Genomic DNA, 17,684 nt, shown 5'->3' on the forward strand with positions numbered 1-17,684 from the left:
GCTCGATCCCCAGGCAGGAGCTTGCAGGAGGCAGCCAATCAATGACTCTCATCATTGATGTTTCTATCTCTCCCTCTCCTTTCCTCTCTCAAATCAATAAAGATATATTTTAAAAATAACTTCAGGCTCCCCATCATTCCCATGCCTAACCAAACCTGCCCAAACCAGAAACATTCAACAGAATTCATGAAGTAGATTCACATGAAGGCACACAAAAGGTAATTTCAGAATTTAAAACAAAGCAAAGTCACAGACATTTAAACTTTTTTTTAATACAGAGAATCAGGAGTTCTGGGAGGCAGAGGAGGGGCAGCAGTGACATCAATGGTTTCCACCTGTGAAAGGTCCCCACTGCACTGAAACACATAGTAAGGCCCCTCCAAGCTACTATCAAATAAACAGGAATCTAGATTTTTTTTCTCTTTTTCCTCAAGGCTACTGACAAGAAATCTACAGTGTACTTTCCTTAAGTAGGAAATGAGCTACCTGCCCAGCTAAACCCTTCTAGAAGGTTATTGAGCTTGGGGCTGTTTATTGGATGAACCCTTCCTGAGGTTGGAAGCACCACGAGAAATTAATAGTGGCAATTTTGTCCTTTACACTTTATATCCTATCCATTGTGTCCCCCCCCATACACACACACACACACACGGGATGTACAAAAGGACAGTCTAAGGGTAGGGGACATTTGGACTCCCAATTCTGGGGTGAGTGGAGGGGAAGGGAAGCTGTGCCCAATACAGCTTTCCCCCCCTAACATCATATCCTTCCTCTCCTGACAGCCAGCCTGCTGAACACCTGTTTCCATCCCCTGTCATCTGGCCTTCGCTCTGATTGTCTGGTGGAAAGGCACCTGACCTTGAAGTGAAGGGAGCAGAACTTTCAGTGTATAAGGGAAGGCCTGGGAGAAGGTGGGTGCGGGACAGTATTTCCTAGGAGATGGGGGAAGGCTTTCTCCTCTGTCTCCATGTGTATAGAGTGAGGATTTGCAGGAGATGGGAGTTGAAGAGAAAATTTAGGCTTTTAAAAGGTACTCTTAAAAAAATAGAAGATTCCTGATATTATAAATAATGAGATGGGATTTATTGCCATTTTCTATCCTAGCTCCCTGTTGTCTTTCCACAAGAAGGAAAATTACTGGTTCCTGGCAAAGGGGCCCAAACACACCAGGGCAGGACAGTGACAGAGAGCTTTGTCTTTTCCCACCCCTGCACAGCACACACACCGAACAGTCCTTACACTTTGATCCTTCTGTATGTGTGTGTGCATAACAGCACAAGCCTTTCGAGGGTATGCAGAGGTATCAAGGTCAAAGCTTGAGGAAACTTAAAGGACCCCATTTCTGTCACTTTCAACTAGTTGCACTAGTATCAAAAGGCACTGTGTGTCCAGGGTTGGAGTGGAAACTTACCAAATCCTCTGATCAGGAGTCAGGGACAACACTGTCTCCATCAAGGTTTCTCAGCCTTTGCACTACTGACATTTTGAGCCAGATAATTCTTTGCTAGGGGTGTTGGGGCTCTCCTGTGCACTGTAGTATGTTTAGCAGCATCCCTGGTCTCTAGCCACTAGATGCCAGTAGCACACAGCCCCCACCCCCAGGCACCACAATAAAAAATGTCTCCAGGGAATGCAAAATGGTCTCTAGGGGACAAAACCATCTTTAAAACCACCAGTCTGGAGGTGAAGCAACTTCCACAGTGGGGAAGGAGCCTAAGTGGATTCAGCAAGGTCATAACTGCAAAGGCTCCCAGCACAGCAATGTGGGATGGGGAAGAGAGGGGCCCCTTAGACCCAGAGCAGATAAGAACCTCTAGGAAGCAGGAAAGCTGGTATTTTTGAAAAGCTATAGCTAGAGAAGACACTTCCTTAGAGGGTGTTGGCCTTGGCAGTGAGAAGAATTACTCAGAAGTCAGTTAAGTCTACCCTTCTATAACTTACAAGCAACGAAAATTCCATGTGAAAATTTCATTCAAAAGAGAAATTCACAAAATTAAAAAATGTAAAAAGTTGAAATAGTCAAGTTCTGTTGTATGGAAAAGAGAAGAAAAATCTGGATGAGAGAAGGCAGGCATAAAATGAGTGAAGAAAAGATGGGATGTGTGAGTTAAGAGCTTTATAAAACAAAAATTTTAAACTGCATATTTTCTTAGACATGCCAAAAAAAAGTCCGTAACTAAACTCAGTAAGAAGGGCCCACAGTAGGACTCCTTCAATGTTCTAGCACCACTCCTTCCTTTTTTCTTAAGAGAAGAAATAACAAAAATTTTTAAAAGCCTTCCCAAATAAGTTCAACACATCAAAGAAGTGCTTTTCATAAAGATCAGAAGCTCCAGGCACCATGTCTCTTTGGGGTAGGGGAAGAGTATATTGTAGTTAAAAAATATATATACAAAACATAAAACTTTCTTTGCAAAAGAAAGAAAAAAAGGTTTTTCGATATCCTTGAATGTAGCACACACCAAAAGTGACAGTTCCCCCAGGCTCCATCAGGAATGGAGGAAGAGCAGAGGACAGGAGTGCAGAGATTTCTTTCTTAGGCCCAGGCCTGTGAAAAACGATGGCCAAGTGTTAGGTCTTAGCAGGGCCCACAGATGATCTGTATTCCTGGTTCACCCTCTGGAGTCTGGGAGCATCGGCATCTCCAAGAATTCATTTGTATTCAACAAAGATGGGGAGGGGAATCCTAAAGGAGGAATAAGCCGGAGAGGGCAGAGAGGGGGAATGACAAGCATGAGACCCTGTCTGACTTCAAGCTGCTCAGCACACCCTGCCCTCCGCATGTGATTCTTACCACTGTTACTTGTTGAAATGGAAAGAATAGACCCCATGGTCTGAGGGAGCATCCATAGTCACTTGATTTTGCTGGCCGCTGTTCTCCTGTAACCAGAGCCAAAGTAGGAGAGTCACCTTGTGCATCCTTACCTCACCTCCCACTAAAGCAGCCTAAATAAAACCCACCCAGAGTTGAGTACTTTCCCCAGCCTACCCACTCCCACACATCAGGGTTGGTGTGCACATGCACACGGCACAATGTGTCACACACACAGCATTACTTCCCCAACATTTAGAGCAGCCTATTCTCTTCCCAAGAAACACTAGTAAATACAAGCTAGCATCCTGGTATTTACTACGTGGCCAAATGTCAGGAAGGGCCTCATTCAAGGACACAAACTAAGTCTTTCCTTCCTACATTCTTCACATGCCTACCAGCTATTTGTGAACATAGAATCAGCATCAGTGTGAGAGGAAGATCTTGAATGGAAAATCTGCCTCTGTTCATTTTCTTATCCTCAATCCAAAGAGATTACAAAGCTCTCACCTCAACTGAAACATTGGAAGAAGGCACAGGGGTGTACTGGGAGATGTAAGTTCCTTGCATAGCTGCAGCTGTTGGCATATACTGGAATGAAAAACATTAATAGGCTGAGAGCAGTGATTCTTGGCTACATTTAAAGCACCCTGGGAACGTTCCATCCCCAGAGAGTCTAATTTAATGGTCTAATTTTCTTTTTTAAAAAATATGTTTTTATTGATTTGAGAGAAAGAGGAAGGAGAGAAAAAGAGAAACATTGATGTGAGAGAGAAACATTGATCGGTTGCCTCCCATCTGCACCCTGACTGGGACTGAACCCAAAACCTGGGCATGTGCCCTGACTGGGAATCAAACTGGCGACCCTCCTGTGCACGGGATGAAGCTCAACTGATCCACACCGGCCAGGGCTGTCTAATTTAACTGCTTTTAAAAAGCACTTCAGGTGATTCTAAAGTACACTGGCTTAGAGAGACTTCTACATACATGACTTCCTTTTCTCCTCTCTCCTGTCTTCTGCTTTTCCTCAGTGCACTGCCTTCTCTGTCTTTAAGCCTTCCTGTGTAAATCAGAATGCAGCAGACCTACGAGAACCTAAAGAGCTTCGTCCATTCTTCTTGTTACTATTTTAACAAGGATTTCTAGGAAATGTGAATGACCTAGATAAACTACTATGTACATAGAAACCATTTATTTAGTTTCATGAGTAGGAATCAGTTAAAAGGAGTGAGCTGGGGAGCAGAATTCCTGGCTCATGGATTATCATCTTTTTAGTTTACCTCTTATTCAGAGTGTGCCCTCAGGGACACTGAAGCAATTCTCATCATCGTTAAGTATTTATGCTAAAAAGTATTACACAGGTATTCCTTCCTCAGTAGGAATTTATAATCAGAAATATCCTGCTTTACCGTGCCCGTGGTGCTGAGTGAGAGGTGGCCCAGTTGCTGGGTAAGAGGTCCCATCATAGAGGCAGGCTGGAGAGAAATGGGGTGATCCATCCCTGGTGTCAAAACTGAACCCTAGAGGCAGTGACAAAGGTCAGGGTTAGTTGGCAGCATTCTGTGAGTCTGCCTGAAGCAGTGATTCATGGTTACCAGGAGCATTTAAAAATCCTGGGAAATGAGAGGTGAGCAGCAACCCAGTTATGTAACAGGAATAGGCAGGCACTCTGCCCATCAGTCTGGAGGGATCTCTGCCTAATAGCAAACTCACAAAATTTAAGGTCATACACCTGCGTTACACAAGGGCCTGAGCCAGAACTCACACCCGCATCCCCTGTCATCAAATCCCAGTGTTCTTATTTACATTAAATTGCCTCTTTGGCTTTTGCCCACTTCTGAACACTCACTGAAGGCTGTATGAGGTATGACTGGTGGTGCATCCAAGACGGGTTAGGTACTTGTAGAGGAGATGTCTGAGTTACTCTCTAATGTAAGCAAAAATAAACAAACAAAAATGTTAATTACCTAGAAACTACTGTTTTGCCAATGATCTGACAATGTTCAGACAAACCCCCAAAAAGTTGGAGTGCCCATCAGAAAATAGAAACATTAATACAGAGAATAGACTGACAGCTGTCAGAGGGGAGGGGAGAGGGGGGCTAGGTGAAGAGGTGAAGGAAGGGATTAAGAAAAAACAAACCTTGACACAGACAACAGTATGATGATTCCCAGAGGGAAAGGGGGGGGTAGGGGAGGGTAAGGGAGGATAATTGGTGATGAAGGAGGTCTGACTTGGGGTGGTGAACACAAAATACAATATACAGATTAGGTATATTATAGAATTGTACCCCTAAAGCCTATATAATTTTATTAACCAATGTCACCCCAATAAATACATTAAATATATATACACACACAAATACATATATACACACACACACACACACACACACACACACACAGCTTTGGCCCTGGCTGGGTAGCTCAGTTGGTTAGAGCATTGTCCCTATACACCAAGGTTACACGTTCAATCTCCGGTCACGGTATATACAAGATCAACCAATGAGTGCAAAAAAAATTTAAATATATATATACATATATAAAAGCTTTTAAAAAATGATAATAGAAATATTATGAATACACAGTTTAAATAAAATTAGCAACTCTTACACTGCAACAAACAACCCAATTTAAAAATGGGCATCCCCGACGCTGAAACTCTAACAGCTTAACCTGTGTAGGGGTGCAGAATGGGTCACCCCAAGATGTGCCTCTGTGGTATACAGATGATTTTGAGTAAAGACAACCAAGACCCTACAAGAGAAACCTCTGCCCCTCTCTCCCTTTAACTACTTAGAACTTGAATTACAGGCCTTGCCCATAACCAGGAATTATCAGAGAGAACTTTTTTTGTCTCCTGATTGGGCAGGCCAAAAGACTAATTATTAAACACCTGCTCTTCTTCTCATCCTGCAGTGACCCTCTGAAGCCCCAAAAGTGCCTTACCCCATCCTCGGCTCGGAATGCCACATACACCTCATTTTAACTCTCTGCCCCTGACCCTCTCATGCATGTGAAGGTTTGTCACTGATGTTGATGCTGCACCAGGGAAATCAGAACATAGCTGATACTATTGTACTTCTTATTAAAAAATAAACTAAATTAAATAGTGCTTGATTTTATATAAAATTGAAAAAATAAAAATAAAAATGGGCAAAGGATTTAAATAAGTATTTCTCTAAGAAGATATACAAATGGCCAATAAGCTCATGAAAGAGGTGCAAAATCATTAACCAAGAGGGAAATGCAAATCTAAAACACTTCACACCCACTAGGATGACTATAATTAAAAGGATAAAACAGTCCTGGCCAGTGTGGCTCAGTTGGTTGGAGCAGTGACTGTGGGTCACAGGTTCGATTCCTAGTCAGAGCACATGCCCAGGTTGCAGGCTTGACCCCCGGTCGGGGTGCATGCAGGAGGCAGCTGATTGGTGTTTCCCTCTCACATCGGTTTCTCTCTCTCTGTCCCTCTCCCTTCCTCTCTCTCTAAAATCAACAAATTAAAATCAATTTTTTTTAAAAAGGACAGAATAGCAAGTGTTATATACTGCAAGTGGGAACATAAAATGTTCAGCAGCTTTGGAAAACAGTTTGGTGGTTCCTCAAAAAACAGTTACTGGGTAACCCAGCAATTCCACTCCTAGGTATATATTCAAGAAAAATGAAAACACATGTCCACACAAAAATTGTACACAAAGGTTCATGGCAGCATTATTCATAACAGCCCATAGGTGGAAACAACTCAAATGGCCATCAACTAATAAATGAGTAACAAAATGAAGTGTTATCCATACAATGGAATATGACTCAGTCATAAATAGGAATGAAGTACTGATACATGCTACAGCATGGATAAACCTTGAAAACATGCTAACTGAAAGAAGCCAGGCACAAGTATATTGTATGCTTCCATTTATTACAAAGTGTCTAGAATAGGCAAATCTATAGACACAGAAAGTATATTAGTGGTTACCAGGGGCTAGAAGTAAGGAAGGATGGAGAATGACTCCTAATGGGTACAGAGTTTCTCTGAGGGGATGAAAATGTTCTGGAATTGGATAATGGTGATAGTTGTGTAACTGTAAATATACTAAAAACTTCTGATTTGTACACTTTAAAAGGGTGAATTTTATGGTATGTGAATTATATCTCAACTTTAAAATGAAAAAAAAAATTAGCAATGAGAAGTTAGAAATGCACCTTAATAAACAAGTACGGTTTATTCCATAAATGTAAGGGTTGGTCAAGAAACACATAAGTCAAAATTGAAGAAAAAAGCCATAGTATAATTCTAGATGCTGGAAAGACATTTGATAAAATTCAGCAGCCATTTATTTTTTTAAATCACAAAGGGACTAGAAAGAAACTAGTTACATATATTAAATATTATTACCAAAAACTAGCCGCTAACATTAACCTAAACAGAGTAATATTAAAACCATTGCAATTATAGTAACCTATCTTATAGTAAGGTTAAATAAATGCAATTAGATAAGAGCACAATTGGCATAAAATTTGAAAGGAAGAGAAACTATTATTTTGCACTGATGATATAACTGTATACCTAGAAAACCTAAGAGACTCAAGGAAAAAAATGCTAGTAGTAATAATAAGACTCGGTAAGTTAGCTGCATACTAAGTAGATGAACATAAATCAATAGCTTTTTCTCAGTGTATTAATAAGTGTATCTAGAAATGCTTATAAAATTATAGAACACAGGAATATATTTAACAAGAAAAGCATAAGACCTACATACACAAAACGAAAATCTTATTCAGGGACATAAATAAGATCTAAAAACATGAAAAGGAACACCAAAGGGTGAAAAGGCTAGTACTTTAAAAAATGTTAATTCTCTTAAACATATATATATATATATGTGATGTAATTCCAATTAAAATCCTCACAGATTTTTAAAAATTAGATAAAATGACCATAAACTTTATACAGAAGAATAAATGCAAAAAAAAAAGAGCTAAGTATGAAAAAGAGTAGATAAGATTTTGTCTTATCAAATATTAGTACGTATTATAAAAGCCACTGTGATCAAATCAATATATTATTGGAAAAGGAACAAAAACAATGATCATTGGGAAAGAGTAAAGAATATAGAAATAAATTCCAGTATTTATTATGTGACAAAGGTGGCATTTCGATTCAGTGGAAAAGGAATGGGTTATTTAATAATTTGATGCTAGGACAACTGGTTAACATTTTGAAAGAAAATATAATAGGACTCCTATTTTCTACCATGTACAAAAATAAATTCCTGATGATTACATATTTACATATAAAACAATGAAGTAAATCTTGGAGACTGTATGTACAATATAGGGACTAGGAAGATCTTTTGAATTTAGGCAAGAAATTCAAAAGTTATAAGTGAAGAAGCAAACATATTTGACTATATTCAGATTTTAAACTTTTATATGGCAAAAGCTGGTGATTTCCAATGGATGGAAATCCTTGGACGAGCAGCACTAGCAGTAGCAGCATCTGGGAACTTGTTAGAAATACAAAGTCTTGCCTCCCCATCTAGACTTACTGAGTCAGAAAGTGTTGGTGTGGTGCCCAGTAACCTAGGTTTAACAAGCTCTTCAAGTTATTCTGATGCACAGCTGAAGTTTGAGGATCACAAAGTCAATGACAAAAATTAAATTTGGAAAAAACCATTTGTAACAAAGATAACATTCAGAGGATCAATATTTATAATATACAAATAGTTTTTATAAGTTGATGAGAAAAGAACAATTAACCAAAAAGAAAAATGGGCCAAACATATGAAGAACAATCAGAGAAGAGCAAATCAGGATATGACAAACATTTAAAAATGCTATAGCCAGGGAAGTGCATATTAAAGTCATAATGCACGTTACACCCATCAAGACAGGAAAAATTTTAAAAGAACAATGTCATCTATGGCTGGAGGGAAACAGGTACTCTCATGCACTGCTACTGGAAACATGAATTGAAACAGCCTTGGTGAAAAGCAATCTGGCAACATTTATAAAATTGAAAGTTCATAAATTCAACCAGCAATCCTACTCCTCAGACTCCAGTCCCTAGAAATAAAAGTACTCATATATATATAGGATAGAGGCACAAGGATGTTTACTCACAAGGATGTTTACTGAAGCATTATTTCTAACAGAAAAACAGAGAAATCCAAGTGAATGACCTTCACTAGGGTATAGGTGAAGAATTCTGGTGTATCTCCAGCATGAAATATAATGCAACTATTAAAAAAGGAAATAATTAGAACAGAGATCTCAATATTAGCTGCATCAGAATCACCAAGAGGGCTTCTGAGAATCACTCAGATTGCTGGGACCCATCACCAGTTTCTAACTCAATAGATCTTGAGTGGAGTCCAAGAACTTGTGTTTCTAAAAATTCCCAGGTGGCCCGGCTGGGCATGGCTCAGCGGTTGAGCACTGACCTAGGATCCAGGAGATCATGGTTTGATTCCCAGTCAGGGCACATGCCCGGGTTGCAGGCTCGATCCCCAGTCGGGGGGGGGGGGGTGTGCATGCAGGAGGCAGCCAATCAATGATGACTCTCTCATCATTGATGTTTCTCTCTCTCCCTCTCTCTCTCCCTCTCCCTCTCCCTCTCCCTTCCTCTCTCTGAAATCAATAAAGATATACTTAAAAAACAATAAAATAAAATAAAATAAAATAAAATAAAATAAAATAAAATAAAATAAAATAATAAAATAAAATAAAATAAAATAAAATAAAATAAAATAAAATAAAATAAAATAAAATAAAAATTCCCAGGTGATGCTGATACTGCTGGCCCAGGGACTACACTTTGAGAATCACTGGTTTAAGATACCGTTAAATGAGAAGAGTAAAGTATAAAAAATATATATAATATGGTGAATTTCTTTGTAAAATAAACAATGACTTCCAAAAACTATATACATATGTACATATGCACATGAAGAAAAATAGAAAATTAACATGGATTTACTTGTGGGGTAGCAGACAGACAGTAAGAGGATGCTCCTACACCAGTCTATATATATATGTAATGTGATCACATTATGCTTTCACATAAAGTTATTTGTGTAATATGTAAAAAGGAAAAACAAAACAACAACAAACAGTATCCACCTTATATTCCTTTACCTAAAACACAATGACAGGGAAAACCATCACACCTTTTTGTGCATGAACATACCTGATACGAAGATACAGGAGATGGAAGATACGGGGAGAGTGCAGACTGAGCAAGCATCCTGTTAGGGGTGATGTTATAAGGAGCTGGGTAAAACCTGCAGGGAGGAACCTCATCAGTAAGGTGTCACAGGAAATCAGAAAGGGCCCCCATTGATAGACACTGCCACTTCCCGCTAAGTGCTGTTCAAAAATCAAGATGAAACATCTTGGACACAGGTTGTTGTCATTTTCAGTTGACCTGATTATATGAAACACCCTTACCCATTCTGAAGAGCTGTAGTGGGATCATAGGTCAAGGCCATACCACCCTATAAAGAAAGAACATGGCGTTCATATTGTCAGCCCTTGGATAAGAGCAGAGCAAGCCCCAAATGTCAAGGGTGGAGATGTAACTGGTTCAGCTGATTAAAGCAAAGTCTGGACAAACTGTTCCACAGTTTTTCTGGCTGTGCAGGCTGCAAAATGCCACTCAAGACCCACACTGAATAGTATGTTAAGCAGCCAGCTTCTCTCAGTTACAAACTGTAGCTCTTAAGCTTGCCTCCTAAGCTCACAGAAATCAAGCCATGGTAATTTCCCTTCCATTTTAATATCCTTAGTACTCCTGTCTCCTCAGAGGTCCTCTTACCATGTCACCATTCCTTGGCCAGGCCCTTCCATTTTGCACAAATTTTCCTTGGTTCTGTCGTTTCTTTGGACCACCGTCAGCAAATTTGCAAAGCAACGGATCAGATGGGGCTACCAAGAGAGAAAGCAGACAGGTGGCTGAGTCCCACCTCACCTAGCCCACTCGCACTCATACAAAACTCCTCCAGAATCTTCACTGGAAGTAACCACCTGTGGCCCTCTCAGCCTGATTCCCAGATGCCTCACCTGGTACTCCAGGGGGTGTCTTAATATATTTTCCATTAAAGTGGGTGATGATGGCTTCACACTTCTCTGTGGACTCCATCCTGAGGAGCACAAGAGGGGTTAGGCTCTAGCTTCTCCAGGATCTGTGCTCTCCCTATATTTAAAAAGAATGCCCTAAGTTCCAAGCCCCACAAATGCTCTAAAACTTATGACTATAGAAACACAGAGTTTCCTCCACACAAATTCAAGTATCAAGAAGAGGCAACCCCAGCTTCTAATGAAGGTTCTCTCAACTGGCTCCTGAAGGGGTCCTGAAAGGAATAAGGGAGGTCTTTAAGCTATGAACATGTATTCCAAAGAGGATACTGATGGAAGGGCCTAATATAGTGTCTGGTTCATAAATAAGAATACAATAAATAGAGGCTGATACTATAACTTTTTTTTTATATAACTTTTTTTTAAATCATCACCCAAGGATATTTTTTCCATTGCTTTTCAGAGAGTGGAAGGGGGAGAGAGAGAGAGAAACATTGATGTGAGAGAGACCATTGATTGGCTTCCTCTTGCACGAGCCCCACTAGGGCCAGGGGGTGAGCCTATAACCGAGGTATGTGCCCTTGGCTGAAATCGAACCCAGGACCCTTCAGTCCACAGGCCAATGCTCTAACCACTAAGCAAAACTGACTAGGGTGATACTATTACTTTTTATTACAAAATTCCTAATGGAAATTGTGCCCTCATTCTGATAAAACTACACAAGCTAAGAATCTGCCAATATTTATATTTTTGCTTCTGGTTATTTATCAAGGTCTAATTAGCTACTTCACATCATTAAAATTTCATGAGTCTGTAGGAGGAAACAGTAATAAGACAGGGTTAGGGTCCATAGTGATAGAAAAAACAATGTTGGGAACCACTGAGTTAAAGTATCTTGTTGAGGAAAGAGGACTGTGTAAGGAATCAGAAAATCTAGGCTCTACCTCCTGTTCACTTCCCAAAGCTCTGTGAGTTAGGACATGCACAAAACCCTCTGGACACATTCCTCTTTTCCGCTTCAGAGAAAAGATCCATCTACCCTACAACACAGGATTGTATAGATCAAATAAGATAATCTATATAAATGTGTTCTAAAAATTGTAAGAGTCCATATAAGATAAGATATGGTATCTTGCTCTCTTTCCATATTTATAGTAAGTCTCACTATATTTTCTATGCCAATAGCCAATAAAAATATAAACCATTCCTATGAAGGAAGGTCTCAACTGGAATGTTTTAGGGGAAACCACATTAGGTATCCTAGAGCAGAAGTCTTTAGTTGGGTTACTCCTATTCCTTAGTCTTTCCAAAAGGGTGAGCAGGCATAGACAGTTTCAAGAGAATCACTTCCAAAACCTCAGATTCTCCATAAACTCTTTCCCAGAACTGATCTGCCTGCGGGATTAGTCAAGATCACTAATGATCAAAGCTAAAGTACCCTCTCACAGTCACTCCTCTCAATTTACTTCACACTCATCCCAAAACTCAACACAAGGCAGTGATGACTGAGTTACAAATCTTTTTGTAAGTTAGATGCTCCCAATTCTTCCTTCCAACATAAGCTGGAGGACTCAGCACGTTGACAATTGACACAATAAAAAAATCAGTTTTGATGATAGATTACCCTGGTTCTTGACAAATGATTCAAAAGGAATTCAAAGAATCCCTACTTTAACAAAACTGCTTCCATTCCTGCCCTGGTTGGTGTGGCTCAGTTGGTTTGGCGTTGTCCTGTGCATCAAAAGGCTGCCTGCCGATTCCAGATCACGGATCACGGCACATGCCCAGGTTGTGGGCGTGGTCTCCAGAAGGGGGTGTACAGGAGGCAGCCAATTGATGTTTCTCTCTCACATTGATGTTTTTCTCTCTTCCCCCTCCCTCCATTCCACTCTTTCAGAAAAGCAATGGAAAAAAAAATATCCTCAGGTGAGGATTAACAACAACAACAAAATTTTTTAGAAAGAAAGAAAGAAGAAAAAAAAAGCCTTATGTATTTTCAAAATGGATGATTCTGTATATCAAATTGCTATGACATTTAGATCTCATTTGGATACACTGAAAAATGATATGAAATTTTGATTTAAAATATCCATGTTTATAATTTGCCAGAAATCATACTTAGCAAGAACCTCATATATCAAGGAAATTTGTAGTTATTAATGTAGAAAAATGGAAGAGATTTCATAGTTTTTCAAGTCTTTAAAGCCACAGTTCCCAAACTGGGCTCTGAGACACCCTGGGCCATTGTGGTATATTTGCAGAAACACAGCAAGGAACACTTTAACTTTCTGAAGAAAACACAGCAACATCTGTTGGATGCTGTGTGGACAACTAACTCCAAATAGTTCACCATTTCAGCAACAGATCACCCTGCAATCCTTTTGATAACATATTTTTGCAAAGCTGGTTTTCCAATTGTTGCTATGACAAAAGCAAGTACCATTAAGAAAAACAATGTATAACAGGAAATGAGAATGTACTGTCCAATCTGACTCCAAGGTTTGACAAGTTGTTTAGTCTCCAACAGGTACATATCCCATTAGTAAGTATAGTCATTTAAGGATGAAATAAAAGTATTGTATCTCACCTAGGATCCAGGAGACTGCGGTTTGATTCCTGGTTGGGGCACATGCCCAGGTTGCGGGCTCGATCCCCAGTCGGGGACGTGCAGGAGGCAGCCAGTCAATAACTCTCTCATCATTGATGTTTCTATCTCTCTCTTTCCCTCTCACTTCCTCTCTCTGAAATCAATAAAGATTTTTTTTAAAAAGTATTTTATCTCTCTCTTTTTGTGTGTGTGTTAATCCTCACCTGAGGATATTTTTTTCTATTGCTTTTCAGAGAGAGTGGAAGGGAGGAAGGAACAGGGAGAGAGAGAGAAATATCAATGTGAGAGAGACACATCAACTGGTTGCCTCTCACATGTGCCCCGACTGGTGCACTGGCCGCTGCTCTAACCACTGAACCACACCAATCAGGACAAAAAATATTTTCTCTTTCAATATATTTTCTCAAATAGCTATAAAATTGCTAAGATATGAACACTTTTTGAGTTGTTTAGACCATTAAATTACTTAATAAATTGAACTGTTAAGTGGGTGTGTTTTTTGGTCTTAGGAAAAAAATTAATAATACAATTGCAGTGCCATGACCTGAAACAGGTTGGGAACCTCCGCTTTCAGAGAGTATGGGAGCAAAAATGTTTGATGACCACAAGGCTAGGAACTTCTTTAGTTATACTTGGCATTGCCAGCAGGTGGTACTACCAAGAGAGAATTGGCTAGAGAAGCCCGATTCCTCTTTCCTGTTGGGGGTGTGAAGGAGGCAGCCGATCAATGACGACTCTCTTATCATTGATGTTTCTATCTCTCTCTCTCCCTCTCCCTTCCTCTCTCTGAAATCAATAAAGATACATTTTTTTAAAAAACTAAAAGAACAAAAAACCAGAATCTCCTTTCAAACAAAATCTTAAGATAAATAAAAGCAGAACAATTTCTTAAGTGGGACAGGGGGAGCTGACGCTCTACAACAACGACACCTAAGCTCAGACGAGGGCACCCTGGAGAGCTCTGCAGCTCTAGGGAACACCTTAAGAAAGTCACTCAGGTAAATCAATCTCCACAAAGTCAACCAAGACTCATAAAGGTCTAATATCACATGGACAGTTAATGGCAGAGTTGGTTCTACAATCTAAGTCTCTCAACGAATCTAAAAGGTAGACCAAATCTTCCACTTCATTCTAAGTGATCTTGAAGCCAGAAGTATTAGGGCTCTGCTTCTACCACCCATTCCTGTGACATCTTGAACAAATCACTTCATATTGGGAACCTTGGTTTCCTTATCTATAAAATGGAGAATTAATACTTCACAGGGTTGTAGTAATTATTAAATGAGATAATAGGATGAGAAACTACTCAGTAAACTATAAGAAGATACATTATTTTATTCTGGTTGGGTCTAAATCAAAGGAACAAAGGCTAGAGTAGCAGGAAGTAGTAGGGAAAGTATAAAGATTTCGGGGCAAATGGATTTGTGAGTATTGTGGCCTATAATTAAATGAACTTTTGATTTACTGTCAAGTACATTAGTTCAAGTACAAAAGTTCATTTAAATCAAAAGTTCATTTAATTTTAGCCAATAGTTTGGTCCCTTATGGGGGGGGAGGGCAAAGATTTTTTTTCCTAACCTTCTAAGTGACATTCTTTGTTGTTGTTGTTGTTAATCCTCACCCGAGGATACTTTTCAATTGAGAATATTTGCCCCATTGATATTTTTAGAGAGAGTGGAAGGGGGGAGAAGAGAGAGAAACACAGAGAGAGAAACACTGATGTGAGAGAGGCACATTGATCGGCTGCCTCCTGCACATCCCCTGACTGGGGCTAGGGATCGAACCTGCAACCCAGGTACATGCCCTTGATGGGGAATGGAACCTGCAGCTCTTTGGTGCTCAGGCCGACACTCTAACCACTGAACAACACCATCCAGGGCCTAAGTGACATTCTTTTTTAACCTCATCATTTCCCATTCTTAGCATCCCTCACCTTGCAAAGCCAACCCCTCTGCTGGTCCCACTGGTGTCTCGAAGGATTCGAGTGGAGATAACCTGGCCAAAGGGCTTCAGCATTCCCTCCAGTTCTTGCTCATCCATTGACAGTGGGAGGTTTGATATGTATAAATTTGTGGGGTCCTGCTCCTGTTGCTATGGAAATAAAGGAGAGAAAATGAAGCTCATATCTTGTATCCCTCTCCCATTACTAGCCTTCATCCACAAAATGACATCTCAGACAAAGAGAATTTTTTTTTTTTTTAAATATGTCTTTATTGATTTCAGAGAGAGGAAGAGAGAGGGAGAGAGAGAGAAACATCAATGATGAGAAAGTCAGTGATTGGCTGCCTCCTGCAGGCCACATACTGAACGCCCCATACTGGGGATTGGGCATGTGCCCTGACTGGGAATCGAACTGCGATCTCCTGGATCATAGGTAATGTTCAACCACTGAGCCACACTGGCCAGGATAAACAAAGAGAATCTTAAGTATTTGTAACAAACACCTAATCTCACTACTGTGGATTGTACATTGAGTCCAGGCAAAAAAAAAAAAAAAAAAAAGCAGATTTAATGTTACTAGTACTGTACAAGTAATTGATAAAGTTTTGGCTGTCTCTTTAAGAACCCGGCAGAGCAGCACTCCCCCCTCGCTCCAGCAGCCTGTCCCAGAGGCTGGATTCTCTTGGACTGCCTTGTTCCCTGGCTGGATTGTTTTGAGTAATCCTCCCTCCCCCCCTCTTCCGGCCACAGCAGACTCTGAGTGGGAATGCCTGTTCACTCCCTGATGGAGGGAAAGCAGGAAGAGGGGAGAGAGGGGAGAAGGGGAAAGGGAAGGCAATGTGCTGGGGGCTGCACTAAGGGGCACATGTACAGCTCACTGGGTCACCAGGGAGCATGGAAAGCTCTAGTCTCATAGGAACTCTGCAGATTCCTGAACTCCACTGTCAGGCTTTTCTACAGAAAGAAGAGGCGGGAGAGCCCTTCCAATGGTCAGATCGTATACAATGGCTATAACTTCCCATAGCTGTATTTTTAAGAATTTAAGCAGTCACTCTGCCTTAGACTGTGGGTCACCAGCAACCTTAATCCCTCTTCTGCCTTTCCCTTCAGGACTTCCATTTTCTTTAATTATAGAAAAGGTGGTTGGCAGACCTGCCTCATTAGCTCTACGCAGTGTTCACAACAACTTCAGAAAGGCAAAAGGGCAATCCCACGTAAGAGATCAAGGGAGAAAAAAGCCTCTAGATTCCTAATAGTTTAGATGAAAATAAAAGCTCAAGACAGATCTGAAAAGGAGGAACAGCTTCCTTCCCTCTCCCCCACACTCCCAACACATAACCACCCCACCCCCAGGGAACAGCGTTGGGAGGTGGAGAGCATTGTTGTGAACTTCTGAGATACACAACTGACTTTTTCAGAGAATGTTCAAAACTACCACAAGCTGTCTGGTAGGGAAGTGATGGGCCAGGGTGGGAATGGGGAAACAGCAGGAGGAAGGGGAGAAGTCTCTGGACCCGACCCTCTTGCCTGCTTATATTTGATGAAAGGAAAAGAGTTGACAGAGCTACCTGCTACAGATGTTGAATACTATCTTCCTCTAGCAGCCAAGGGGTGCTAAATGGGTCCCTAGCCCAGACCATCTTTGGCCAGATATAGTAAAAAATCACTGCAGGTAGCCTTTGCCCATCAACTTCTTGGTTCTTAAACCCTCTGGGAACCCTGGAACTGGATCTTGTTGCTAACCACAAGCCCTCAGGGGACGAGACATGGCAGTACCCTTACCTTTGCCATCTGTGCCTGGACACCACTGGCTTTCAGTGCTGTTACAGCCTTCTGTGCGGCTGAAGGACTGTCAAAGTCCACAAAGCCATAGCCTGGAACGGAAACAGCATCACTGGGAGGTGGGAGTATAAGGGAGGTAGGAGGCTCAGGCTTTTCAGGAGACAGAGGAAGAGTTGTGATCCATGTAATAGAAGTGGTAGGGAGGAAGAGAAATTAAGAGGTTTCAGGGGATTATCCATGTGCTTCTCAGACCCTGTGAGATCTGATCTACTTTAAAGCTAAGAATGCCAAGGGCAATAAGGTCCTTGTGGTGTCGTTGCCTTCCTCCCTCCCTCTTGAAAAATCTGAGGCTTCAGGAACTAGGCTCTTCTAATAATCTACAGCATCCCCTCCTCTTCTAAAAAAAACCCTTCCTCTTTTCCAGCCACAGAGCAGAAATGCTAGGCATGTAGGGAATACAGCCTCT

The 17,684-nt window shown here is 40.8% G+C and overlaps 1 protein-coding gene across 9 annotated transcripts in view; it reads right to left on the reverse strand.

Annotated features, from left to right (window-relative positions):
- Positions 1–252: 252 nt before the first annotated feature.
- RBMS2 (RNA binding motif single stranded interacting protein 2) overlaps positions 253–17,684 on the reverse strand; it is a 47,245-nt gene continuing 29,813 nt past the window's right edge. For 5 of the 9 annotated variants that reach the window (XM_081127915.1, XM_081127912.1, XM_081127916.1 and 2 more), the window contains 11 exons: positions 17,219–17,310; positions 15,429–15,586; positions 10,873–10,952; positions 10,628–10,737; positions 10,261–10,307; positions 10,001–10,094; positions 4,662–4,739; positions 4,222–4,332; positions 3,323–3,403; positions 2,795–2,880; positions 253–2,686 (listed from right to left, as the gene is read on the reverse strand). In XM_081127915.1, the coding sequence (XP_080984041.1) occupies positions 2,800–2,880; positions 3,323–3,403; positions 4,222–4,332; positions 4,662–4,739; positions 10,001–10,094; positions 10,261–10,307; positions 10,628–10,737; positions 10,873–10,952; positions 15,429–15,586; positions 17,219–17,310 (932 nt within the window). In that variant the 3' untranslated portion in view covers positions 253–2,686; positions 2,795–2,799. Of the gene's footprint in view, positions 2,687–2,794; positions 2,881–3,322; positions 3,404–4,221; positions 4,333–4,661; positions 4,740–10,000; positions 10,095–10,260; positions 10,308–10,627; positions 10,738–10,872; positions 10,953–15,428; positions 15,587–17,218; positions 17,369–17,684 lie in introns of all 9 variants that reach the window. The other 4 variants (XM_081127917.1, XM_081127914.1, XM_081127918.1 and 1 more) reach the window with 2 other exon arrangements.

The sequence above is a fragment of the Miniopterus schreibersii genome, assembly GCF_964146895.1.
Source record: "Miniopterus schreibersii genome assembly, chromosome: 2".
Taxonomy (NCBI): Eukaryota; Metazoa; Chordata; class Mammalia; order Chiroptera; family Miniopteridae; genus Miniopterus; species Miniopterus schreibersii.